General features: G+C 54.1%; 1 protein-coding gene across 1 annotated transcript in view; it reads right to left on the reverse strand.

Annotated features, from left to right (window-relative positions):
* Nucleotides 1-16,206: 16,206 nt before the first annotated feature.
* NFASC (neurofascin) overlaps nucleotides 16,207-27,115 on the reverse strand; it is a 181,044-nt gene continuing 170,135 nt past the window's right edge. The window contains exons 31-33 of the mRNA XM_054563301.1: nucleotides 24,085-24,216; nucleotides 21,919-21,988; nucleotides 16,207-18,850 (exon numbers count right to left, since the gene is read on the reverse strand). Of these exons, the coding sequence (XP_054419276.1) occupies nucleotides 18,619-18,850; nucleotides 21,919-21,988; nucleotides 24,085-24,216 (434 nt within the window). The 3' untranslated portion in view covers nucleotides 16,207-18,618. The remainder of the gene's footprint in view (nucleotides 18,851-21,918; nucleotides 21,989-24,084; nucleotides 24,217-27,115) is intronic.

The raw sequence follows: 27,115 nt of genomic DNA on the forward strand, positions 1-27,115 counted from the left end.
CTGCAATCGTGTAAGTCGATTCCTTGAAATAAATCGTATGTGAATATATATGCACACACACGTATCTGCGTGTGTGCTGTGCACACACACACCGTGCCCCGTTGCCCTGTCCACCTGCTCCTCTGCCCGCAGCGGCGCCCTCCAGACTTTGACATTGTTTGTTACCCCTCCCTCCCTCCCTGCCTCCACCCCGCCCCACCGCCACTGTGTCCTGCCAGCAGCTCAGTCCTGCCGCTCGGCCTCCCAAGGGCTTCTCCTAGGCACGCCCCCCCACCTCCCGGCCTCCCACCCACCCGCAGTCTCACCTCTGACCCTCCCCAGTTTTCACCTGGATTCTGATTCTTCACCAGGCTCCTGGGGTGCACTATCAAGCTCTCCCACCACCCTCCGGGCTTCAGTCGGAGCGAGCTCCCTCAAATGCAAGTCAGTCCGCTCACTCTCCTGCTAAAGATTCTTCAGCTTCACTCAGCTCCAGGTTTCTGAGCCCCTTCCTGTAACATGGGTCTCACTGTCATCTGGTCCCCTCATTAGCTCTGGCCTCTTCTCTTGCCTTTCACCAATTCACTCCAGCCGTGTTGACCTGCCTGCCCTTCTGGAATGGGCTGGAGCCTCTTGCTTTACTCTCTTAGTGCTCTTCTTGTTTGGAATAGCCGTCTTTCTCTCTTAGTTATACCTGGCTAAATCCTCCTCACTCTCAAAAACTGGCCCAGCCCTGGCTGGGTAGCTCAGTTGGTTAGAATGTTGTTCCTAATACACCAAGGTTGCAGGTTTGATCTTTGGTGAGGGCACATTCAAGAAACCAATGAACGCATAAATAAGTGGAACAACAAATCGATGTCTATTTCTCTCTCTCTCTCTTCTTTTCTTTCTCTCAAGGAAAAAAAAAGGAGTTGGCCCAGTGGTCCCCCTTCAGGAAGCCTAACTTGCCCCAACTCTCTCTTAGGCACAAGGTGTCCCTCTCCAGTGTTCTTGTCACTTCGTAGGCATCCCTCTTACTTATCTGTATGGTGATGGGGTGTCTTCACCCTGCATCTTATGTATTCATGCCCTCAGCATAGTGTCTGGGGCTCCACATCTATTTATTAATGAAATTGATAAGCAGGTTATCTATTTGTCTCTGGGGATTCAAATGCAGGTAGAGGAGGCCATATGGGGGCAGACTTGGCTGCTTTTCCCCATCCTCGGTGCCCAGCACCAGCCCATTTAATGCAAATTCCCGCCAGCAGGCATGGCACCTCGCTGGACACACTGCTTGGCAAGGGGAGCAGGAGTAGCTCCAACCCCCATTCACCAACTCAGCCAGTGTCACTGATGCAGGGCACAGTCATCTCTGGCAGCCCAGCCTAGAGGCCTAGGGGCGATGCTGTCCCCCAGGGTCAGAGGACCAGCCTGATGTTCCAGTATCCTGTTGGGCAGAGGCTCTGAGCAGGCTGCAGGTTTTCCTGGGAGAAGGCTGAGGTCTAGGTCTGGCTCCGTGGGTGTGGCGGCCTGTGTCGCCTCACAGGGTCTGTGCTCAGAGAGTCCCTTGCTTGGTTTAATGCTCTCCTGCTGCTTTTGGAATTATCAACTTTTGGAAGAAGGGGCCCAGAATTCTCATTTTATACTGAGCACTGCACATTATTAGTTGGTCTTTCTGAGGTCAGTGGGGTTGCCTCACTAAAAATAGTACCTAGTTATTGGGCCAAAGGAATCTGGGGTGATTGGTTCCCCCACCTCCTCAGAGGAACAGGACCCCGTTCACAACTTGAACCTCTGCCTTTGGCTTTGTTCGGGCCCTTGCTGTTTGAGCTCCTGAGACCCCAGAAGCTGGGGGGATGGTATATGTGCAAAGCATGCGTTTTACATTTTTAAATGGTTGGAAAAAATAAAAAGACAAATGTTTCATGACACATGAAAATAATATGAAATTCAAATTTCAATGTTCATAAATAAAGATTGATTGGAGCACAGCCACGCCTGTTCATTTAGGGATTGTCTGGCCTCCTCCACGCTGCACCGGCAGTTGAATAGTCACAACAGAGACTGGACGGTGTGCGAAGCTGGAAATACTTACCATCTGGCCCTTTACAGGAAACGTGTGCCAGCCCCTAGCTCAGCCATCTCTTTGTCACCTGGAGCCTGGGAATCAGCAATGTGGGAGCTGGGGGTGTCAATCACTGACACTCCAGTGTCAAAAGTTTCTTTTTTTGCTTTAGTTCAATGATTCTCAACCAGGGGACGTTTGGTGAAGTCTGAGATATTTTTTGGTTCTCACAATACTCGTGTTACTGGCTTCTAGTGAGTAGAGGTCAGGGATGCTACTAAATATCCTATATAATGCGTAGGGCGGCCCCACACGTAGGAATCACCCAGCCCCAGGTGTCAGCAGTGCGGAGGTTGAGGGCCCTCTGCAGAAGCTCAGGGCAGGGGCAAGCCAGATTCCCGGTAGGGCTTTCGGGCCGAGGAGCCAGCCATAACTTCCGCTGTCTTAGAAGTGAGCAACCCAAAGACTGTGCACAGAGAGGAGGGCAATGGGAAGGGACACGCGAGAGGCTCTCTCTCTCCTTACCCCCCTGAGGCCCCTATGCCTGTTAGGGGCCCTGGGCAGGCCACAGGCGGAAGAATAACCCCCTTCCCTGCAGTCGCCTGAGGAACAAGGCAGGCACCTCTCTGCTTAGGCAGGTGGGCTTGGTCCCAGAGAGGGAGATGGTTATCAAGGCTCCCAGCCAATGGCCATGGGGTGGTGGCGTCAGGGGACAGGGATGCAGAGAGGCATCGGAGCTGCTCCCAGGGGACCAGGTGAGCAGGGTGCCCGAACTGGTGGGAGGAGTGGGAGGCGGGGGGAGCCTCGGGGAAGGGGCTGGCACTGCTCCCACCGACCTTCTGGAGAGTGAGAGGAACAGATGCTGTGACTGTCAGATGAAATGCTCCTGGCACTTTGGGAAATTGCAGAATTAACAAAAGGACGGTTGCTTTCAGGGAACACAAGCAGGGGCGCAGGGTGTACAGCTGGGCTGGTCTCCGGGGACTCCCTTTCCTTTAAGGGCAGGGAGCAGGAGTCCTCCTGCCTGGCCCCTGGGCTGACTGTGGACTGGGACTGTGGGGGCGGGAGGGCAGAGGCAGAGCTGTCGGCCTGGGGGTAGAAAGAGGTCGGGTCAGGGTCAGCGCCAGGCCGGGCTGCACAGAGCTTGGAGTTTGGTGAGTGGCAGGGCTGTCTGGAGGTCATCTCATCTATCCTCCTGCCTCTGGGTCCAGCCCCAGCAGATGGCATCTTGCCGGCTGAGGATCCAAGCAGAGGGGCCCTCAGCAGGAATGAGAATTCGCCAGCTGTTATTTGCAAAACCCTGAAGAAGCAGCCAGCTCTCTTTGGAAGCTTCATGGACAAAGAGGCATGTGTCTGGGGATCGGCAGGGAGCCTGCACCTTCTCCTGGTGGAGGGTGAGCAGCAGGAGTGGCCAGAGCGGGTATGTCCTCATCCTGGCCACTCACCGGCTCACCGGCCTGCCCTGGGACCAAGGAAAGTTCCGGGGAGAGCAAGCTAGGAGCAGGGGGTGTGGACTCCACGCCCCTAAAACCTATTAAAAGAATGGGAAAAGAGGACAATAAGCAATTTCCCGAGGGGGGATGGTTTTAATTGTAATGTAGGGCTAATTTAGACCTAAAGAAACTGGTTCTAACACTGTGCTGTGGGGTCCCAGGGAAGAGACAGAGAAGCAGCAGAATCTCTCCCAGATGTCAGGGACCTGCCTGCCTGGTCCGGTAGCTGAGGCTGACCGAAGTTCTCCCCGCCGGATAGAAGGTCCTGGGGCACAGCCTTGTCCTGACTTGGCAGACCGTCAGCTTCCTCGCCCCTGATCTGCAGCAGCCGAAGTAGAGATGAAAGATAAGGGAAGGGGAGCTAGGGACATTCTGGGGGCCCCTGGGTATCTGCCAGAGAGTCCCCCCAAGGAAGAGTTCGCCCCATTTATCCCGGAAGGGCACTGACCATCCACCGAGGGCCAGCCCTTGACTGGAAGGGCTAGCAGGGCCAGAGGGGCAGCAGACAGATGCAAGGGGTCACGCCCCTCATTTGCTGGAGAGCCATCCCTCTCCCTGTCAAAAATCTCTCCAGGGGCCGGCCAGCCAACAGATGAGTCGTGGAGGAGGAGGGTGGCGATGGGCCTCCTCCCCTTGGCCAGCCATCCCTGGCTTCCTCCCCTTTCGAGTTTCCCTGGAGCCTGCTAGATTGTTAGCTGGCACCCCAGGGGACAGACTTCAGATGGAGGGAAGCGGGTGTGTGTTTTGTTTTGTGGGGGGAAGTTTCTGAACCACGAACCTATTTGGCTAATGAAGTCGTAATTACTCCCGTGCTCACTAATAGGATGAAAGCCGGGGCCTCCTTTAAAAGCCACTGATGGACCCACGAGAGTGCGCCTGACAGCTCTGCAGAAGGGCCGGGGCGGGGGGGGGGCGGCGTGCGGGGAGGGGTCGGAAATGGAAAAGGATGGATGTCAGGGTGGAGGAGAGAGAGGAAAGGGGGCTCAGAGGCTCGGCCCTGGGCTGGGGTTGGGCTGCTCGTAGAAACATAAAGTTATACCTACAGTCTTCAATTTAGGATAGGATGAGATTCCTGAGAATTACCATATTGCCTCTTCTTGTCCCTGACGTCCCCAAATCCAGCACAGCTCCCAGCTCTCTGCTCCGGTGGGAGGCTAGAGGACCCCAGAGAGTCTAGCACAGCTGAAAATCCTGAACTATTTCTATCTGGCTCAGAATGAGTATATTTGTAAGTTGGGTATTTTTTTAAAAAAATAATAAAACAAAATCATTGTTTATCTGAAATTGAAATTTAGCTGGGCATCTTGTATTCCTTTGTCAACCTACATTGAATGTGAATGCTTATTAGGGCCCTTTCCTTTTCTCTTTGGGTGGTGTCTAGGCAAAGGGGGAGACCCACCGTTGCATCCCAGGGAGGTGGGGGAACAGCTTATCTCCACGTTTATTCTCTGCTGACTCCTGGTGACCTCTGCTGACGGGAGGCTTATCTTGTAGCCTATAGGTGTCGTTTTCCATCTTTTTTGACCCACTGATGAACCTGCGTGGCTGCCAGAACCTGTGATCCACCTTCTCGGCCTGGACTTGCAGAGATGGTCTGAGAATCTCACCATTGCCCTCCGAAGTTGGGTTTTCCTTACCGGTGCTGCTTGGGCGCCCGGGAGCATCTTCCCTCCTACCCCAGCCAGGGGACTGCATGGAGTACGTCACTTCATCCTACCCCTGCAGCCAGGGGTGAGGGAGGCACTGAGCTGGACAACCAGATTTTCCTGATGAGATCAGTGGTAATACTCACAAACGGAACTTTTTGACATGGACTCACTTGCTCTGAGCTCCAGTCCTGGGACAGTGGCTCAAAAGGCACAGGGGACATACGGGGAGGAACTGAATTGCCTGGTTTCAGGGCAAGAGCTAGAGGAGCAGCTTTCTCCCAGACAAGAACGCAGGCAGAGGCCAGCATTCCTTTGCTGAGCCCTCCCCTATGGAACTGGCTGGCAAGCGACATATCTAATTCTCCATCAACCTCAAGTTTGTGTATTTTTTTCCCCTAGAAAAATTTTCAGATCTTTCAAATGCAGTCTGGTTGGCCAGAATTTGAAATATGGCCATGATTTGAAGTTCTGTCCCAAGGAGCAGTAGCTAATGTGGAAGGGAGGGAGGTACACTCACTTGGGGTAGGGGGGACTGTTTTGGATGCAGCATTTGATGTGGGGAAACTATAGAATGAGGGGATGGGCCAGGGCTCACCCCAGCCCTGGAGTTCCGTGCCCGAACCAGTACATGTAATTGAGAGGGCCTCTCTGAGGACCCTCTGGCTACACTAGCCCAATGGCCTCGTGCATGTCCGGTGTAGCCTGAGTCCTCTGCCTGCAGTTAACATGCGGGCCCAACTGCCCTGGCCACACCAGGGCACAGCACTGCGGAGAACTTGGGAGGGAGGCCAATGTGGTTGAGGAGGAAGGACTTTTTGTTTGTTTCATGTTCTCATGGAGGTGGTTGAGGGGCCTTGGGAAGGAAAAGGATGGCTGAATTTAGCTCCTCTGAATCTTGGAGCTGGTTGCATAGACGAGGGGCTCTATCAAACTCCCCTTCCCTAGGGAGAGGTGCTGTCTGTATGAGGTTCTCTTCTTACACCTGTGGCCTGAAAGACATGCTTTCTCCTGCGCTTACGCGTGAGACTTGGGCTCCTAAATCTCTGGGAAAATGACTCCAGGGAGGATACTACACCTAATTATTCCATCTGGACCAGGGTGTGAGAGCTCATGGCGGGGACATTGACCGAGTCCTGTCCTGTGATCCTTCTCCCTTGGGACAAAGCCAAGTCTTCTGGGTATCTAGCCTTATTCTCCTCTTCCACATGGGTAGAGGGCTGTGCTGTGTGCTAACAGCCAGGCTGGAGCTATGAAGGACCGGGATGAAAGCTGGACAGTCCTTTCTGATAAATGAGCGTGGGTTCCTAGGCTTGAAAGAGAATTACAAGAGCACTTAGGGGACTTTGGGAAAGTTAATTAATGGGGCTGTAGAAAAAACCTCTAGCTCTCAATACTCATCACAGACCCTTACATCCAGTCACTTGGAACTTGGTAAACTTGCGTTTAGGAAGACAAATACTGCCCGCCCCCGCCCCAGATCAATACCAAGCCGCTAGCTGGGCAGTAAATGCAGTAATACGGACAGTCTGAATACAAATGGGCCCCACTTGTCCTGGGGGAACCACTGGGTCCCGCAAATCAGTGGATTGTCCCGTTGTGTGAGGTACAGGGCTGGGTGCCACAAAGGTACAAGAGGATGAGGTATTGGTCCTGCTCTCCAGACTGGCCAGGCATAGAAGAGACAGCCTAGGAACTTAGGCTGAAGGCCAGGGGGCAGAGGGAACAAGAAGAACAAGAGAAACTCAGGGAGAGGCAGCCTTGTGTGCCAAGGTGGTCATGGAAGGTGGGATGTGAGCCTGCCTGGAAGGATGGGGAGGACTTTTGAAGGAAGAAGTGGAGGCGAGGGAGAAAATTCTAAGGGGCAGAAGAAGGGGAAAGCGTAAGTGATTCATTCATTTAATTTTATCAAATTATTATCTAGTGCTTACTATACACTAGGTACTCTCTTAGAACTTTTCACATTTCAGTGGATTCGATCCTTACAACAAAGTTTGAGGTAGCTACAAGTACAATCCCTGTTTTATAGATGAAGAAACAAAGAGAGGTTAAGTAGCTTGCCTGAGGTCACACAGCAGTGCCTGACCTACCTGCAGAGTCCTGGCCCTTCCTTGGTGCTCAAGGCAGACTTGGAGAAGGAAGAGCACCTATGGCTTTGCTGCCGCCTCGCCACATAAGCACGAGCTGCCGGGCTGCACGACCCTCTCCTGGGCTCTCCTGGGTCGAGCCAGGAGCGCCAAGGTCCTACTAGAGCAGAGTGGAGTGGTAAGGGGAGACTTGTTCCCGGATGTGTGAAGAGGGGCAGGGGCTGCTCTGGCACGATGCCTTTGAAGTGCAGACGCTGGGCTAATTCTTTGTAGAGATACCCATTCATGCCCAAGTGCAGCGGTGAAAGCTGAGGTTTTAGAATCAGGCAGACCTGGCAGCTAGTTCTGGCTTTGTCAGTAATTTACCCTGGGCAAATTATGCAGCCCTTTGGAGGCCCAGTTTCCTTGAGTGTTGCACGATGTATAAAGCTACCTGCTTCAAAGGGCTGGTGTGAGGGTTGAGAGGTAATTTGCATAAAGTGCACATCACTGTGCCTCACACAGTCAGAAAGCATCAACATTATTAGTTCCCCTTCTCCTCAAGTCATTAAATGCATTGTGACCAAACTACCATCTGGTGCCCTCTTGCCTCTTTGACATAAATGTATACTGCCTCTTTGATATTAGTCCCTGCTAATTCCATGGTCAGTGGAAGTCAAAGCCTCTCCCATAATTTTTGCTAATTCCTGGGGGCTTGTTCTCTGACCCCTACATTCTCCTGCGGTCTCTGCTTCACCCTGCATTAATTTGGATGTAGACTTCCCTGACTGTGTTAGTTTGTATAAGACATCCACTCACAGGAGGCAAATTTATTAATTGGTTAGATTGACTCAATCTGGGGGGCACGGGCAGGGGTCACATCCCAGAGCACCCATCATTCTCATGGCGTCCCTCAAATCTAGCGGTCCTCAAACTTTAGCCGGCATCAGATCACCTGGAGGGTTTGTTAAAACATAGATTACCGAGTTTCTTTTATATATATATATTAATTGATTGATTGATTGATTAATTTGTTTATTTATCGAGAGAGGAAGGGGGAGAGAAAGGGAGGGACAGGAACATCGATGTGTGAGAGAGACATCCATGGGTTGCCTTGCACATGGGTCCCAACTGGGGGCATCCACAACCCAGGCATATGTCCTGGCCGGGAATTGAACTGGTGACAACACGCAGCCAACGCAGCCAACGCAGCCACTCTGGTCAGGGCTAGACTCCAGAGTTTCTGATACAATTTCAAAAGTTCCCAGGTGATTCTGTGCTGTAGGTCTAGGGACCATACATTGAGAAGCTCTACTCTAACTTTTCTTCTGCTGGTCTCTGCTTCTCATCTGCCCCACCCCCGCCCCATTGCCCTGGAGCTCCAAAATCTCCCCCCTCTATTATACATACTGGACTCTCTTCTGCTACTATTGCAAACTCCCTTCCCAGATCAATCCCTGGACCCTCTGTTTAATAGGATTCAGCCTTTTATTTATTTATTTATTTATTTATTTATTTGTTAGAGGGCAATTGTGATGTTAAATATATACTAATGTCAACATAAGAAACATCCAAACATGTAAGAATTTTTATGAGTTTATTTGAGGCAAGTTGATGACAACTGCCAGGAAGCAAAAACCTCTACAGACTGAGAAAATGCTCTGGAAAAAAGGCAGTTTTGCACTTTATTTTATACAAATCAAAAGAGAAGACATAATGGGGTTACATGAAATCCATTGGTCATAGATTAGGGAAGAGGAGAAAGCAAAGCAAGGAAGGGAACCTCTGGGACTGGATAAAAAGTGAAACAATAGACACGCACTTTTAAATAGGTGGGTACGGGATAGTTAGCAGTCAACAACTAACAATAATACTAACAATGTGAGGAGATATATGGTCTCTCTCTGGCATGGTGCCTGTGCTTTGAGGAGTCCCCAAAAAAGGAAATCTGACATTCCAAATGTATGTTATTGTAGATACAAAAAGACAGTAGGTAGGCTCGATTAAGGTAAAGGTTGACTTTTGTCAGGGAAGATTCTAGCCTAGGACATGACTGTCTGCCATGACCTGCCTCCAGTTAGAAAGCTTTTAATTTCGGACCATCCTGTGTGGCTACTTTAGGTCTCTGAGTTTGCAAGGCCATCGTGCAGGCTTCCCCTGAGCTTGCCAGGTTTAGCATGTGGCCATTTATTTTCCTCACCTGAAGACATTTTTTTTCCATCGCTTTTTTAGAGAGAGCGAAACATTGATGTGAGAGAGAAGCATTGATTGGTTGCCTCCTGTACGTGCCTGGACTGGAGATCATATGTCCAGACTGGGGATCGAATCCACAACCTAGATATGTGTCTTGACCAGAAATTGAACCCACAATCTTTTGGTTATGAGACGACACTCCCATCAACACAGGGCAGCACGTGGCTTCCTTTTGTCCACACTAAGTAACTTTGTATGTTTCAGAGCAAACTACTCTGCTGCCCTCCAGCCACAGCTCACCCTCTGTGAGGCCCAGGGGTCTGAATTCTTGTTCCCACTGCGTGCGGGTAAGGGGAGCTCCTACTGAACCCAGATCAGGGCTGAGAGTGTTCGTGAACCCTACCCAACTGTTTCCTGGTCTACACAAAGCCATGCATCTCTGCTGCGGGGTCTGGGGTTGATCAGCAGCGGCAAGTTCTAGGGCGGAGGTGGGGGTGCGGGTGGGGGCGGGGGGCTGGGCAGTTGGGCCGCAGCTGTGGCTCCAAATTGCTCTGAGGCCCACTGCCTGGTCCATGCTCCAGCAGCAACTGACATCAAACAAATGGGCTCTGATGCATTAAGTGGGGAGGAGGGCGCTGAAATGGGCCCTTCCCTGCCTTCCTTCCCCTAACACGGTGCTGAACAGTAAAGGCTGCCTTGATAAGAGGGGCTGTAATGAATTCCCAAATTCCATCCCTTTGGGGGCAGCTGGGCAAGAAAGAGTACAGCCTTCACTCTTAATAAAGATTGGAGATGGCTGTCCCCTCCCACTGGGTCAGTTAATCCAGCTTGGAGCTGGAGATTAGCATTTCTAATTTGCTGGGAGGCGCAGCCTTCAGGAGACAGGGATGAGAGATGACAGATATTCTGGGGGTCCCTGGGGCTCTGAAGAGAGGCAGAGCTTTGTTTGGCCTCCGTTGAATTGAGGTTGGCTTTTTTCAAGTAAGAGGCTTGCTTGCCTCTTTGCTTCTGTCCCCCTGAGTTGTGGCTCCTGCTTTAAAATTGGGCCAGTGGACCCTCCCCCACCAATGTCATATCCAAGTCCGATATCCAAAGAGGATGACACAAAGGTCTTGAATCCACCCAGCCACTTCTTTCAAAGGCACAGCCATCTCATTCATTCACTCACTTATTCATTCATACTCATTCATTTTGTCCTTGCTTTTTGCCAGGTACTGACCTGTGGACAAAGATGAAAAAAAAAAAAAAAGATCTCTTATACTCAGATGTTCACACAACAGTGAAAGACATGAACAATAAATCTTGTGTGCCTACACCCTGTGAGAGACATTGAATAGGTGTTCTGGGCATAGCGAGGGAATCTAAAGCAGACCTAGCAGATGTTTGTATGTGTACCTGCACTAGTCATACTAGATATCAGGGTAGACTTCCTGAGACAGCGTCACCTGAGTTAATTGTTAAAGATGTGACCCAGCACAGAGGCCACAGCCTGCCTTCAAGGAGCCCGGGAGAGATGATCCGTAAGAAGAAAGGGTGTTAGAGGTCTTTGGAATGAGAAATAGGAAACAGCTGGGAATCATTGTTGTGAGCATCAGCTCCAATGGCTATGAAATATCCAGAAGAGCAGGGGTATAGAAGGAAGCTGTTCCAAGCAGACCCACCTTCAGGTCATAGTCCATTTATTGAACCCACATTTATTTGGGCTCTTTGTCCCAGACACTATAATACTGCTTTTGCCTACTTGACTCTCTCCAGAATAGTCTGAGCTTCCTGAGGACTGGAACTTTATCCTAAATATTTTACGTCATTACTTGGCAGAGTAGGTTACTAATAGGTGCTTTTCAACTGAATTAAATTGCCAAGGCCGAGAAGTGTAAGAAAGCATTGCATATTAGCAGGAGCTGGAACGAGCTTGGAATGGCTAGAATCTGGGATATATGTGAGAAGTGGTGGAAAATGGGGCTGCAAAAGCAAGGATCAGATCATGAAAGGTCTAAGATGCCAAACCAAGGAGTTCAGAGTTTATCCTATGGCAGCAAACTGAAGGTATGACAACAAACTTGAAGGTTTCAAGGAAAGGAATGACCTACCAGATTTGTATCGTAGAAGCTCCGCTTGGCTGCAGTGGCCAGGCGGGGGCAGTAACACAGGAGGCCGGAGGCTGTCAGTTCAGGACCCGGGCTTGGAGTAACGGTGGGATAGCGCAACTGGACATGAGGGACACATTTCAGAGACAGGGAACTTGAGAGTGACGAGAAAGGGTCTTTCTCATATTTGAAAGAGAGAATAGGGAGGGTGAGGGGTGTGCGTAATACACCCGAAGTTACCCAACAACTCAGGAGGAGTCAGACCTGGAAATAAAGTCTTATTTTAATGAAGCAATAAACCCCATGTCAGAGCTGTTCTGAGGACTTTTGAAGGGAGAGTAACCACTGGTGGGTTGATAGTTTCTTGGTGGTTCTTTATCCGAGAGAGGTGGGCCTGCATTTTCAGGGAGATCCTTTTGCCCCCTTTCCCCCATACGGCCTACAGACCACCAGTTATCTTTCTGCATCAGCCCCTCGGCCCAGCCCTGGCCACTCCCTAGCCGCACACCACCCTGAGGACAGGGAGCAGGTCACGTTGCCTGGGGTCGCTCACCATTCATCCTGCCTGGGAGATGCTCTTTGGCCCCTCCTCAGTGAGAATAGCACAACTGCAGGCCCCTGATCTTCAAATCAGAGGCGCAGCGAAAGAAAAGTTAGCAGCCCCTCCCAACCGACAGCCTCTCTGCTTCTTTCCCATTTCTGCTGGCTTGTTGATGGAGATTCCTTTGAATCTATTGAGAGGGGATTTCGTCTGTTGTGAGCAGTTTTGACTATGCAGCCATATGAAAGGTCTTCTGCGCCAGGCAGGGTGCAGGGTCCATGCTAGCGCCCTCGCATCTCAGGGCAGGGGTGCAGAAAGAGGGGTGGCTCTGCATGTTTCTTCCTCCTTCCCGCCCAGCACTTCTTCGTGGTGCATGAGCACACGCAGAGTCACATTGACTCGGGGTGTCTCCATGGCCATACACATTCCAGACCCTCTATGTTTGCAACTAATTGTGCTAATCAGTTTTCTGGGATAAGACCAACTTCAAGATGGGGGCTGGTGTCATAGTCTTCCAGAAGCATATGCGGCGCCCATGAAAAGCCCTTTGATTTGTTCCTATCGTTCACCCCCTGACATCTGTCTCCCACCCATTAAGGAAAATGAACACAAGGCCAGAGTGCATTTTGAACAACTTTTATTATATGTTTAGTGTTCTCTATACAAAAGAAATCAGTTTTTTTACAGTGATTCAAAAAAAATTCTGAATAATTTGGCCTTTTCATTGCTCATGCAGTCAGTTTATAAGTCCATGTATTAGATGGTCCCCCACAGCCCAGACATCTTCCCTGCTGAAGGTCGCATGTGACACCCTCAGAGACGCATCTGTCGCTGACAACGTTGGTTAATGCAAAATAACTCGCAAAAAGGAAAGAACACGGTGTGAGAGGGGTTAAAACAAGGTCTGCCATGGCGAGTTAAATATTTAACCAATGGAAAAAAGATGAGACAATTTGTGGGTGTGTACATATGTGAGAAGGGATGGAGACACTGGGGAAACATTTTCCCACTGAAAGGAACAAGTTGGGATGGGCCAGCACGGGTCGGGGTGGGACCGGGACAGAAGGCGGCACGTCACAGGCGACTGACGCTCAGCTCAGAAAGGGTGCGCAGAAGTTGGCAAGGAGCTCAGAGGCGGCTGGTGGGGCAACACTGACTGAGGATGTTGTGTTTGGGGATCAGAAAAAAGAGCGGGGGGGGGTCATCTGATCTGCATCATTTTAGAAAAAGAAACAGAGCAGTGCACAAAATTCTGGATTGCTTATCCCAGACGTTTGTGTTTATTGCTTCGCTGAAGTCTTTACATGTGCTGGACTGCGGCCCGGCAACTCCCAGGGGGCAGGGCTTCCCCGGCCCTGCTGCCCGTCGGCACCTCGCGGCCAAGGGCAGAGTGGACAGAGAGCCCTTTACGCCCCCACTTCCGAGAGACGCAGCATGCTGGGGGCCCGATGTGTTACGAGGCTAGGCTTCACAGTGACAAACGCCAGTCACCTTGTCACGCTTCTCCTGGCCTGGGACTGCCCTTAAAGCCACAGGCTATCACACACTGACTGACCTTGGACTCAGAGAAATCCTGTGTGTCTTTCATTTTGGGAGGATATGGGGGAGGTGGGGAAAGCGGTAAAGGGATGCAGAGGGCGAACCAGCGGGACAGAGTTAAGTAACACCTCTGTTCCCAAGGAGGCAGCTGGAGTGAGACGCAAGAACACTGGAAAAGGTCACAGGCCCCGAGCTCAAGCCCTAATCTCCCCTTGATTTACTAGCTGTCGGATCTTAGGCAAGTCCCTTCACCTCCCCACGTTTTAGTGTCCTTGTTCGTTTGATGAGTCATTTCAATATCAGCTCTGTGATTTCTTCACATGCTGAAATCTGAACCCGATCCTACGCTAGACGCCTTTTCATCTATTTCCTTTTTGCCTTTATCATTATGGAACAGCCACTTAATACTAATACACTGATAGAGGAGCACTGGTTTTGGGTGTGGCTTGAGACACTGGTTGGTGGGGTCTTGTGGCTTCCTTGGATGGCTGTCCGCTTTTCCCTCGGATCCTTCTCTGACCCTGTCTCAGGAGGCATGTTCTTAGTAGGGGAGGGAAGGAGAGGGTGCCACTCTGGCTTGGGCTGGGCAGGCTGGGGGCTCCCCAGGAGCTGGGCTCTGCCCAGAACGCCGAATCTCCTGACATGTCAAGCTCTGTTTTATTTGTTTGACTCTGATTAAAAAAAAAAAAAGAAATCAGACACGCCCTGTGTGCTACTCCTAAGTCACCATGCGAAGCTCAACCAGGATCCATGGGATGATTTCTTTGTAGGGAACCTGTGGGCTTGGCAGACGCTCCTGGAGTAGCGATTAAGGTGTCGCGAGGGGGGAGTGTGCTCTGTGCCTGTATTGCAGGTACCGCCACCCTCCCACCGAGAAGTGGTTCCCTGGCACCAGCCCCTGGTGCCCGACAGCCTGAGGAGCCTCACCTCTTCGGTGTTAGGGAAGCAGCCTTGCAAAGACAAAGGCAAAAGTGGGTCGAACCCCTACTCCCTCAGTCACAGGGCTGTTCGTGCTGCTCTGTGGCTGGGCCCTGATTTTGCAAAGGGCTCCAGGAGCCTTAAAGGGCCACTGCTTGTGCTGTTCTGGGGCAGGTCACTCCCCCTTGCGTCGGACTGGTACTCTCTCGGGGCTGCCTCCGGGATCGCCTGAAGCGGGCCCAGCCCAGGCAGACTTTCTTCTGCCCAAATCGCACGCTGCACCCCACACTGCCCCTCACATCTCATCTCAAGCGGGGCTGGGTGTGGGCTCGGCCTCTCCAAGGCCATGTCACACTCCATACCGTTCTTTCTGGGAAGCTACCGGCAATGCCCCCTCGGTCTGCTGTGCATCTGCCCCTGTGAGGGTGCAGGGTGTGGGTGGGGAGAGGCGGCCTCTTAGCTGGGAAACCCACAGATATTCTTGGATCTGTTTCCGCCCCTTTGCTAAGGCCACACGTGTGCAAGAAAACTATAAAACTCTCCGGGCCCAGGCAGCAGACATCCTTGTAGGGTGAGCAATACTGGCACTGGCTGCCGCTCAGGCAGGTGGACACTTCTCCAGACCTAACGGTTTGCCAGGGAACAGGTGGACCAGATGCTTCCAACGTCTCAGGGCAAAGGCAATGGGCAAGGGAAGGAGCCCGTCTGTTTTACCCTTTCGCTTCAACTCAATCCTCTCCTCAAAAGCAAGGTAAGAAAGAAGAGGTCCCATTCTCCAAAAGCCAAGCAAGGTGGGAGGCAGCTGTCCCCTGGCCCTGCAGTGGTATGCTCCCCGGAAATGAGCCGCCTTGCTCCTCAGGTGGGGCCATGCCCCTCTGTGGGGAGAGGTATCAAAGGAAGGACTGAATGGGGGAGATGGAGGCACCAAAGTACAGACGGGGAAAGCCACTTGCCCTGAGGGGCAGCACAGAGGCTGGGGAGGCAGGGCTGGCCCTCCCCGCCCACCCCTTCACTCTGCCCCGGGGGAGTTTGGATGCCTTGTCTTGCCCAGCCTTGCAGACCAAGTCCTCCCTCTGAAGCGTCTCCCTCCGAGCCTGGAGCCATTGGCAGTTTACACAGAGTGCTCCTAATCAGTGTCACTGTGTCCCAACACTCAGGTCCAGGACTGGCAGCCCCAAGAGGGCAGGGACCACGCCTGACTCTTCACCATGGTATCTGTGGCTCGGAGCCTGGCTCACACCTGCTGTTCAAGGGTAGATGCTGAGTGATCCCTGGATCAATAAGGGTACCAGAAGCCACAGCTCTTGTCCCCGAGCATGTAGGTGGGATCACAGCACAGCAATGGAACTTCGAGTCACTGTGAGAAGACCTGTACTGCTCCCCCTGTCAGGCTGAAGCGCCAATGGTACCACCCTTCCCAGCATTGTTGGGTGTTTTGGGGTGGCTGCTTGAGAGTCCAGCTGTCAGGGAGTGCGGGACAGCACTGCTCTCCGGCTGAGCTGGGCCCTGGCACAGTGCCATGAAGAATGGACTTCCTTCCGCTGCAAGGGCTGCCTCCCTATCCCTGACCCTGACCCTGCAACCCACACACCTCTCGCAGCACCTGCCGCCTTTGCTTGGGAACAGCTTGGTTCTTCAGGCCCAGGTTTGCTGTGGCCTGACGGTGTGGGCAGCCTCCTGGGGGGCCCACCGGTGCTACCTCCACAAGCCACGAGGGATGGTATGGAGCGAGGAGCAAAGACAGGCTGAAGGATCCCCTCTCCCCCAGGCCCAGGGCGGCAGAGGCCCTTCCCTGGCCATCAGCGTGCAGGCTTTCCAGAGGCAGGGGGAGGAGTACAACGACAGCTCACAGTCCTTGCCCTAAGAGACTGTCTCCGGTGCAGTAAGCTCACTAGTGCGTTTGGTACGGTATGGACTCAGGGCCTGAGAAACTGACTACCTTGTTCAAATCCACAGCGTTTTCTGAAAAGGCCGGTCCTTTCATTCAGCTCACAGGCACACTTCCCTGACGTTCCCTTCAGGGACCCTGGGCCTAGGCTGCAGGAATATCCAGCTGCGTCCAGGCAGAGGTCAGAGGAAAGCCAGGGGAGGGGACCCCTGAGCCCACTCCCCAGCCCCCTGCTATTCACCCTGTCTCTGTCACCATGAGAGAGCTGCCCCTTGGGCTTCTAGGTAGCTTCTAAACCTGGCCATGGCTAAGGCCAAAGGGCAGTTACGTGCTCTCAGGTTCAAACGACAACATAATTGGCTTAGCTCTGGGCTATGGTTTCTTACCCCGCGTACAGAATATGTATATCTATGGGCTTGACCTTCACTGACTGGTTACTAAGTGATGCAAGCATTGCTAATACCTTTGTGGCTTAAACATGTGGCAACTGATGCTTTAATAAAGTCTCTGAAGGACAAAGCCCTGCTCCTGCCCAGGTCCCCTGGCAAGCAGCTGGAGGCCCAACTCAGAGGCCGTGCCTGTGGCAGGTGGCCCATTACGAGGGTCAGCTTCCCCCTCCTGAAACCGACGCTAGCTGCAGCTACAGGATTACTCTTAGGCTCAAGATCCCTCTCCTCTGAGGCCAGGTACCTTTGGTTTCAAAGTGGATTAGGTGGGGCGGAGGAAGGCAGTGCCTTCGGTCTCTGAGAACTGCAGGTCTGCGAGTGTCTCCACCTGGGGCAATGGGTTGCAGGGCATGTGTCAAGTGGTTGCTTCTGGTTCTGCTGTGACGCTTGCATAGGCTGCCCTGTTTTCCTTGAGACAGACGTTGCTGGAGGCTTCAAGGCCTGCAGGGAGGGGCTGGGAACCTGGGAACTGCAGGGACAGAGCAGAGTTGCATAAGGCATACGAAGAGCGCTGAGTCCTCCAGACCAGGCTTCACAGCACTGTTAGGGTGGTGTCCCCACCGGGTCCCCTGGTAGGAAAGGACACCAACTCAGTCTCAGTCTCAGGGCAGCAGGGCCCCATCTGCACAGGTCCAACATCATAGGGAACTGACCGAAGAGACGGTCCCCGCTGGAGGTGAACGGGGCGCAGCGCTTTACATTCCCAAACACACCAGCAAAGCTTCTGCGCCGCAAGGCTCCATCTCCTCGAGGGCAGCGGCGCAGACCCCTGGCCAGGCAGGGGGCACCTCTACTCTGGGTGCAGCGGGTGTGGCCCTCACTCCTACACCCTGAGTTTTACTGCTGGGGAGGAAGGAGTCCAGACCCAGTCTTTTTCTCCTCTCTTGAGGTGAGGATAGCTCCCCAGGAACCAGGCGCCCGATTTTCTGCTGCTTGAGGTACCGGTTACTGGAGTTGAAGTCCCTTCTACCAGTGCCCACTCTTGTTCCTCTCACTCCTTCGTCAGAGTCGGTGCAGCTCTCGTCTTGGACACTCTGGAGGGTGGGGCAGGGTAAGAACGAGGAGCAAGAGGTAAGCCCACCTCCCAACTGAGCCAGGGCAAGGTGAGGAGCCCTGTCCACCCTCTCCCTGCCAAAAATACTGTCATTTTTCCAGAAAGGAGCCAAGCCCAGCTCAGCAGCTGACAAGGCCGAGGTGGATGGGTTGTGGGCACAGGGAGGCATATGGCGAGAAAGGCATCCTTCGGAAATACATTGGCCCGGCGTGGTTGGAATACTGCAGCTTTTCTCTTTGCCCGTTTACGGACCAAACTTTTTTGCCTATCTTTGCAGTTTCTGGGGGGTGGGGGACATAATCCACCTATTTCTTTCTCCAGGGATTCTTCAAAAGGAAAATAAAATGGAGACACTGGGTCTGGAGGGGAAGATGCATAAAGCAAAAATGAAGACACTGAAAAGTACCAGGATCAGTAGGAATTGATGTGTGCCAAGGTCAAGGGCAGGCCGTGTGGGGGGAAGGCTCAGGGTGGCTGTGAGGCTGAGCAAGGGGCTCGGGCTCCCTCCAGCTGAGCTTGGCCATGGGTCTAGCTCCCCCACACAGATGGCACCCGGGTGTGTGGGGTCATTGGGAGGGGGCTTGTGGTTGGCTGGGTGGTCAGTGGTCCTCACAGCTTGGCAGACCCCCACGTTATACCCTTGTCCCTGAAGGTGGTGGCGGCTCTGTCCCCCCATCTCTTCTCTTCCCACTTGCAAAGTAGTGGCTGTGCCTGGGGGGCTCCATTAGGCCAGGGAATAGATGGCATTGACGGGCGACGTGGCCTCGGAGCTTTCGTTGCCTTCCGTCTCCTCCTTGTCCTTTTTGACAGTGTACTGGCCGATGAAGGAGCCGTCCTCATTGAACTGGCCCTCGCCGCCCTCACCGTAGTCCACCAGGCTGTCGTCACTCTCCTGCTGCTTGATGGTGCCGTCCAGGGATGTCTGGCTCCCCTGCAGGGGCTTGTTGTCCTCATCACTGGCCAGAGGGAGACAGAGAGTCAGGGTCCCACCCAGTGCTGCCCAAACCCAGGCGGGGGGGCGGGGGCAGGGCGCTGGCCTCCTGCCAGGCGCACACACCACGTGCGCCACATACCTCAGGGAGGACAGGACCTCAGGGGCCTCCTAGTCTAGCCCTCCCCTGTCCAGCCGGTCCTACAGAAGGGAAGCTACGGCCCAGAGGACAAGCGGCACCTCCACGGGAGGTGGCAAGTCGGTGCAGAGCCGGGACAGGAGCCCACACTGCGGATTCCCGGTCTGGGGTCCTCTTCCTGCGCCGGCCGCTCTCTGGAGTGGGGCACACAGAGGACGGCCTCCCTGGCTCAGGGAGAGCCAGCTACGGTGGGACCAGGCAGGACGGGGAGTCAGACAGGGGGCCTAGCCACCAGGGTGTCACTGTGTGGTTCTGTGGCCTGGGGAAAGCCCTCTCACTGGGTCTCAGTCTCTCCATCAAGAATGGTTGGGCCACTGATCTGTGACTTTGTCTGGAAAGGCTCTGCCATGACAAAAAGCCAGGGTCTAGGCCTTAGAGAAACCAGCCTCTGCCCCGCCCCTCCCCTTCTCTGCCGAGACGCCATTTCTCTCAGCTCTCTCCCCGGTTCCTGTACAGAGGCTCTGCCCAGCAAGTGGAAGAGGGTATGACATGTAGCTAATAGGTGAGACGAGAGACTCCTGCCAGCTCCCTCCGAGGCCCCCAGGTCCTGTCCTTTACCTGCTCCTGTGCAAGGGAGGCTGGGAGGCTGGTGGTTAGAGTGGCCGCTACCCATGTGCCTGCTGTACCCCCAGCAAATGAGATGCCCGAGTGGGCCGGGTGTCTGCTCAGGCACCGCATCCCGTGTCCTGGCTGGAAGACGCTCTGCCCTTTAGACTCAGAGGGTGGCCTGGGTGCTGCTGGCTGTACTTCAGAGGGGAATGGAGCTCCCTGGCAGAAGGCGGGAGGACCAGCAGTGAGAATCTGGGTCCTGGTCGGCAGGACACAGCGGTGCCAGGTGGTCTGAGCAGACAATCTCTGCCCCCACTGCTGTCCCCAGGCTACCCTCAATATTCCTTCTGGGTGTGTGGAAAACGACAGGCTGAGTTGCCGTTATACTGGGCAGAGCGGCTCTGGCTTCTAACAGCAGTGCTGGGTGGACAGGAGAGGGCTGAGGGAAAGGGCCGGAGGGGCTGGGCATTAGTAGCTGGAAAGCTGTTAGCCCGCTCCCCCGACGCCATGAGTGAACGCAGCCCTGTTAATGCAGCCTAACTGCGTTCTCCGACGGCCGAGCCGCGGGCGAGGTGCCCTGAGTGAGGGGAGTGGGTCCCTGGGGTTTGTGCAGGAAGTGAAACTCACCTTTTGAGAACTAGCAGATTTTTTTTTAATGTAAAGATCTAATTGGCTTTATTAAGTGATTCATGAATGGAGCTGCTTCCCATCTAGCAACGAGAAGGGTGCCCCCAAGAACTGGGAGATTCTAATTACAGGCGCCTTACCCCACCTGCCAGGTTCTCTCACTGCAGCCCCTTCCCCGGGCCTTCCAGCCCGCCTGAGGAAACGAGGACTGTGTCGTCGTGTTCTGACGGGATTCCAGGAACCTGAGCTAAAGGCAACCGCTCGGCAGGAAGCGGGTGGCCCTGAGGGGGAACCCCGGTCTAGCCTCCCGTCAGCCTACCTTCCAAGAGACCTTCAAGGACCAGGTGGCCAGACAACAGAGAGGAAAGCGGAGGGAGCCCCACCAGGGAGGTGCTTCGGGAGCTAGGCCACAGCATGGAGCCGGGTACTCCTCCTTGTCCCCAGGCCTGTCTGTCTAGAAACCTGTTGTTTCCTCTGATGTATTAATTTCAGCCCTTTCCCAGTTTAGGACTCTCGGGCTCATCCCAGTAGGGGCTCTAGGATGAATGCTGCAAACCCCACCCCAGACTCCCCCCGCCCCTCGCCCCCAGAGCAAAAGCTGAGTTGGGGTGTGTGCGCCCACGCGTGTGCAGGTGCCTGTGTGGTGTGTGGCCCATGCGTGCCTGTCCGACCTCAGTGTTGGTGGGGCAGGGGTGGGCTGGGAGGAGGCAGGGGTTTCGCCCATCAGCTTTGGTGTCTAGGGGAGGAGAGGTGCCTGTGGAAGCAGCCTCTTACAGCCCAGGCTCTCGGGTCCTGCATTTGAATAGGTCCTTGCTCCACCTCTGTGGCTACGCTGAGTGTCTGGGGGAGAAAAAGCCCACAGCCTTTGGAACTGATGACCAGGGCACAGCTCTCAGCATATGAAGGGGCTGGACGCCACCAGGGGTCCTGAGGACAGGCGGGGGAGGGGCCTCTCGTGCTTGCCTTTGGGAGGCTTACTGGGATGTTGGGACTTGATGGATGGATGTGGTCCTGAAGTCGCCAGACAGGCTCCAGTGTGGGCAGCGACTGCGCTGCCCATTGATCCAATCCTGCTTGCCAGACTGCTGATGGGCAGAGTGGCAGAGGCCCAGGATGGAACCCACAGGTCAGAGGAGGACAGGGGTGTCCTGGTCCCAGAGAGTGACTGGGTGGAGCGGGCCTATTTTAGGCTAAAGCCCAGAGATATTGTCCAAGTTCATGTGGAAAAGGCCTGGAACAACCGCCCCCCCCCCCCCCCCCCGCAGTGCCCTTCATCCCTCACCTAGTTCATGCTTTCTTTAGGACAACAGCTTCCCCGGGTCATTATCTTCGGGGTTGGGGTGGGGTGTTGGCAGAGGGGAAGCTGAGAGCTGAGCTCACTTAACAGCAAAGAGGACCCAGAGCTTGTTTTCAGAGTAAAAAGGTGGGAACACATATCAGGAGCTCAATAAATCTGAGTTGTGCAGCCGAATGATAAAATGCCGTTCAAGGACTGTGTGTGTTAGGCCGTGTGGGGGCTGCCTTGTTTGGTACGACCAGGATGAGCAGGTGCTGTCAAGAGCGGCAGAGGTGAAAGCCCATGCGTAATGGGCAGTGACATCAAAGCAACGGCCTGTGGGCCAAGACCAGTGCTGAGGGGAGGGCACGGCTCGGGGCACCGAGGAGAGTCCGCTGGCAGGGGACACTGTGTGTGAGCAGGAGACAAGAAGATTACGCACCTGTAGTCAAATGAGCCATCCTCTTCTTTGGGGTCTTCAGGGCCAAGGGGAACATCCTTCTTTTCTCGCACTTGGTCAATAAGAAAAGCAAAGACACAGATAGCATGACTGAGTACGTCCCTGCTCTCCAGGGCCCTGACCATAGACCAGAAGACACCACCTTTGGGTTGAGGGACACTCTCCCTTCCAGTAAGGACCATCGATGCTTCCCTTGTTCTTGCTCCCCGTGTCAATCAGCTGCCGAGCTGATTCTGTCTCCTCCTCCTCCGGCCAGGGGTTTCCTCCCATCTCCACTGACAATGAAATTCTCCTCCCACCTGGCTCCCCACACCTCTCCCTGAGGTCTTCCCCAAACACCAAATGGATGTGAATCTTTCCTTGGCACCTTTCCTGCTCTGCCCTGTATTATAATTACTTGCGTGCGTTTCTCCTGCCTGTGATGGAATGCCAGTTCTCTCCTTGAGGATGGGGAACTATGTGTTTCCTGAAAGCTCCGAGCCGAGTGCCGCGACCTCGCCTGTTTGCACGGCTTGCTCTCCCCCTCCCTCCTCTGGGACTTGGAAGCGTCCGTCAGGGCCCTGTCTTGTGCTGTGATCTTCCTTCTGTGCCAGCTGAGATGTCCTTGAGGGAGAGATCAGCTTTCCTTCTAGAAGCCTTACTACCCAGTACAGAGCCTGGCAGCCAGCAGACAGTTACATGAATGACTCTGTCTGTCTCCTCTTTGGGGTGTAGGAAAGAATAATCACCCCCACTTTAGGGGGGAAAAACAGGCCTCGAGAGGTGAAGACCACCTTACATAACAAGTTGGCAACTAAGTCTTGAGTGAGGATGAGGGCCCCAGCTTCCTGCCTCCTGGTCCCCTTATCTTTCTCATGGGCTAGCGGTAGGGGGTGGCCTGCAGCTGGAGGGAAGGGGGTGGTTGTAAGAAGGACTGGAGTGGGGCACTTTCTGATGGGCAAAGGAAGGCTCGGAGCTTGCCTGATGAGCTCTTCAGGCATCCCAGTTCCATTTGGAACAGGGAGGGGACCTCAGGAAGGCCACCCATCTCCCTAGCTCCAGCTTTCTCCCTTACAGAAGAAAAACAGCCCCAGCCCAGTACAGCAGCGTGAAAGGAAACATCATTTACCAAAATGAGAATGGTAATTCCCTGCCCTCCCTCCCAGGGGCCTCCCTTACTTCAAGGAGAGGCCTAATTCTTTAGATGCCTACGGTCTGAGGGTGTGTGGGCAGGGGAAGGAAGTAAATTGCACCTCCTCTCTCTGAGTCTGAGGTGGGTCCTGGAGGTGGATTTGTTCAGAGATGGGGGAAGCGGGCCTTCGGAGAGCAGGGGGCGTGTCTGGCCACCGGGGCTCTGAGGGGCAAGGAGCAGCCTCACTCTGCAGCCCGCCACGCCTTTCACTCGAGCGTCATCCATTATCCTGCCTCCCCCGTCACCCTGGCCAACCCACCGCAGACAGATGGCTTTCCGGCCCATTTGAAAAACAATCAATATTTCCAGGAACAAGAATGTCAGAGGTCCTTGTCCTTGACCTTGGTCTATCTGGGCTGGCGGATCCTGAGGCCTACAGAAGAGAAATGCCCCTTTGGGACCCTAGGGAAGCCCATAGCCCGTGAATGGCCAGGAGGGTCCCTGTCAGTGCAACCTGCCCCTCAGCTTCTGCTTGCTCCTCATATGGGAGCTTCTGCCCTTTGTTAGGGTGTTTGTAATGACACCCTAGTCACGCTGAGAGCCCAACTCTACAGCCTCTCTCACGGGTGTGCCGCTTCCGTCCAGACCCCTCCTCACTACATTCTTTCTCTTTCATGATTAGAGAAAATGCTTCTTCCATCCTCCTTCCCTGAGACACAGGATTCTAATGAGATTCAGTCTGAAAAAAAGTCAATTTACTGAGCAGATGGATGGTAGGTCAAGGGAAGGGAAGGTCATTCTTAATAGGGACCAGGGTTCCTTCCATCCCCTCTCTGGAGCTGCCTGGACCGCTCCTTCCGCCCACCTCAAGCAAACTTAATTAACTCAAGTGCTTTCTGGCAGCTCTAAGATGCACAGAACAGGCAAGAGGACTGTTTGCAAGCTTGGCTAGGGTTATGCTAACTGAGGGAACGGAGCCCCCTGCCCCGGATCTGGCAGGGGACAGCCCCCCACCCCGCTCCCCTGACACATCTTACCTGGGTACTTGCCACCACGACTCCTCTTGATGAAACAGACGATGAGCAGAATCAGCACCAGGAGGGCGATGGCGCACATGAGCCCAATGAACCAGCCCTGGGTGGCGATGTCAGTCTGGTTGTTGGTGTAAGCTGCGGGGGGAGGGCCAGGCGCGAACACGTGAAGAAGGGTTTTGCATGGGGGGAGGTGAGGAGGCAGAGGTGAGGGAAGAACTTTAGTTACTTCATGTTAATGTTCCTTCTGGAGCCTAATGCTACCACCTAGCAGCCCTCTGGCCCAAACTGCTCAATACAGGGACAAAGAGAAAATAATTAAGGAGCCAAGGTCAAAGGTCAGAAAAGAGGCAGAGGAAGGGGGAACAGGGAGCAGAATAAGCAGCAGACGGCGGACAGGCCCGTTAGGAAGGGGAAGTTTCCTAAGAACGAGGCATGGAGTTTTTGCAAACCACCTCCTGGTCACAGCCTGGTGGGGACTGAGGGAAAGCCGGGGACTGGCCGCAGAGTCCGATTCCCTGTGAACGAGCCAGGGGCGAAGAAATGGAGCCCGTGTGCCATCCATGGTCACAATGCAAACTGCCTTGAAAGAATGCCCTCGGGGACCAACACCGGCCCGGAGCAGTAGCCTGGTCCTGGAGCCGCCCAGGCTTCCTGGCACTGGGTCTGGGCAGGGTACAGTTCCAGGATACCCTTGCTCTCTCATGTCTCCCCAACGAGATCGCGCACTCCATGAAGCAGAGGCAGTCTCTGCGTGGGTACCCCAGACGGCTGGTGGCGAGGCTGGGGTCATGCCTTCAGTGCATCCTGTGCCACTTCAGAGCACGCCCATAGGGAAGGCCCCCCCGCCGCCACCGCCGCAGCTGTGACAAGCTGACTTGCCCCCACCCCGTGACAGTGAGTCTCTCCAAGTGGGCAGATCCCTGTGGACTGGAGGGGCATCTGGGTGAGTCTGGAACACAGGCGTTCAGGCATCATCTGATGGGGTCCTGGGTGATCCAACAGCCGGGGTCAGGGCTCAGGAGGCAGTGTGGGTTGGGCAGGACCCACTCACCCTTCTCCTTTCTATCAACTGGAGAATGACAGCGACCCCTGCTGAGATGCAGCCGGCCATGGAAACCATGGAAACCAAGATGCAAGGAGAGGAAGGATCAGAAGACCAGAACAGACAGGAAGTAAGGGTGAAGCCAGCCGAGTGGGCGGAGCCACCTTTGGGGGACTGGACTACAGCAGGGGCTCTGGGAGCCGGCAGCCAGAGCCCAGGCACCGGCCTCCTCCAGGGGAGCAGCACCGGGAGCAGAAAGAGTGCTCCGGGGCCTTCATTAAGTGCCCTCTCGTGCGGCAGGTATCTGGGTGCACTCCCACCCTTTGCTCCCCTTGGCCTGAGAAACTGTCTTCTCAGCATCTAGCCAAGGGTGTTGTTCCAAGAGGGCCCCAGTCAGCGGTGAAGGCTGATGATCAAGGGCGGCCAAGCTCTCCAAGCCCTGGCTGGAGAAGCAGGTGAGTTCCGAGGGCGTGGCCGGCTGCCCTGAGCTCTGCAGGCTGTGGGGGACTCGCTCCTCCCTGCCTCTGCTCCTGTTCCCTCAGACCATCCCCCACAGCGTCAGAGAGCTTTCCCCGGCCCCTGTAAGACCAAATCACCTCCTGCTTTAACCTCCAACGACGCATCTCATCACTATCGGAGAAAAAACCTCCATTCCCCATCCTGACCGGTCAGGCCCCATCTGCGCTTGCCCCGGCCCCCGCCCAGGCCCCATTTCCGGCCGCTCTCTATTCGCCAGCCACAAAGGCCACTCTCGTTCCTGCCTCAGGGCCTTTGCTCTCTCTTCAGATCCATCTCAGCGAATGTCACCTTCTCAGGCCTTCCTGGATCTTCCTGCCGAAGCAGAGTCCCTCTTCCTAACCAGTCCCTCTGAGAACTCTATCATTTTCATAGCATTTGTAACCATTTGATAGTCACACGGTATCCCCTTTATCTGCAGGGAATACATTCCAAGACCCCGAGTGGATGGCTGAAAGTGTGAATAGTACCAAACCCTATGCTTTTTCCTATATATACATGACCTATGGTAAAGAGTAATTTATAAGTTATGTATAAGAGATTAACAACTAATAATAAAGTAGAACAAGTATAATAATATACTGTAATAAAAGTCATGTGAGACCATACAATGCCTTCTGGGGATGAAGCGCGGTGAATGGCATAGGCATTTGACTTAACGTTAGGCTCTACTGACGTTCTGACAAAATGTCAAAAGGAGGACCATCTGCTCCGGGTGATCCTGGATCGTCGAGCCAGGACACGTCGACGGCTGGGGAAAGTTAGTATTTTCGGATTGCAGTTGTCCGTAGACAAGGTGGGGGCACTGTATTACTGCTACTAAGTTTGCTCTTATAAGCGCCTCCTATGGGCTATGCTCTAAGCACTTTCCCACATATTCTCTAATATAATCCTTACAACCCCCATGAAGTAGGTTTGTATTTTTGTCCCTATGTTATAGGTGAGGAAACTGAGCACTGAGGTCAAGTGACTTACTCAAGGTCACAAAGCTAGTAAGCGGTAGAGCTGAGATGTGACCCCTGTCTGTGCTCTTTCCCACCCAGTCCCTCCACCCAGAAGGGGAGCCCTTTGAAGGGGGGACTGTCAGGTTTATTGTTGCCCCCCTGCCCGCGGCAGAACAGAGCCTTACGCACGGAAGGCACGGGATTCACATCTGCTTGCGGATGCACCCTCCACTTCCTCCCCTTCGTTCGGCCCTCTCACCCTCTCTGGGCCTCAGGAGGCCTCTGCTAACCTTACACTCCTTCCTGTCCTTCCTCTGCCACCCATTCCAGCACCAGCTCAAGTCCTGTGGGTCTCCTGGGCCACTGCTGTGTTCTCCTGCTCCTGCCACGCACCCGCTGGAGGAAGGCCTGACGCAGGCCCCTCAGAGCCGCTCTTCGCCTGGGCCTGCACGGCCGCCTGGCCATCCTTTCACTCGCCTCCCACCGTTCCTCCCACACTGCTCATCCCACACGGTCCCCAGCCCCAGTCAGC

The sequence above is a fragment of the Pteronotus mesoamericanus genome, unplaced genomic scaffold, assembly GCF_021234165.1.
Source record: "Pteronotus mesoamericanus isolate MK-2021 breed Mesoamerican mustached bat unplaced genomic scaffold, CSHL_Meso_final scaffold_705, whole genome shotgun sequence".
Classification (NCBI taxonomy): domain Eukaryota; kingdom Metazoa; phylum Chordata; class Mammalia; order Chiroptera; family Mormoopidae; genus Pteronotus; species Pteronotus mesoamericanus.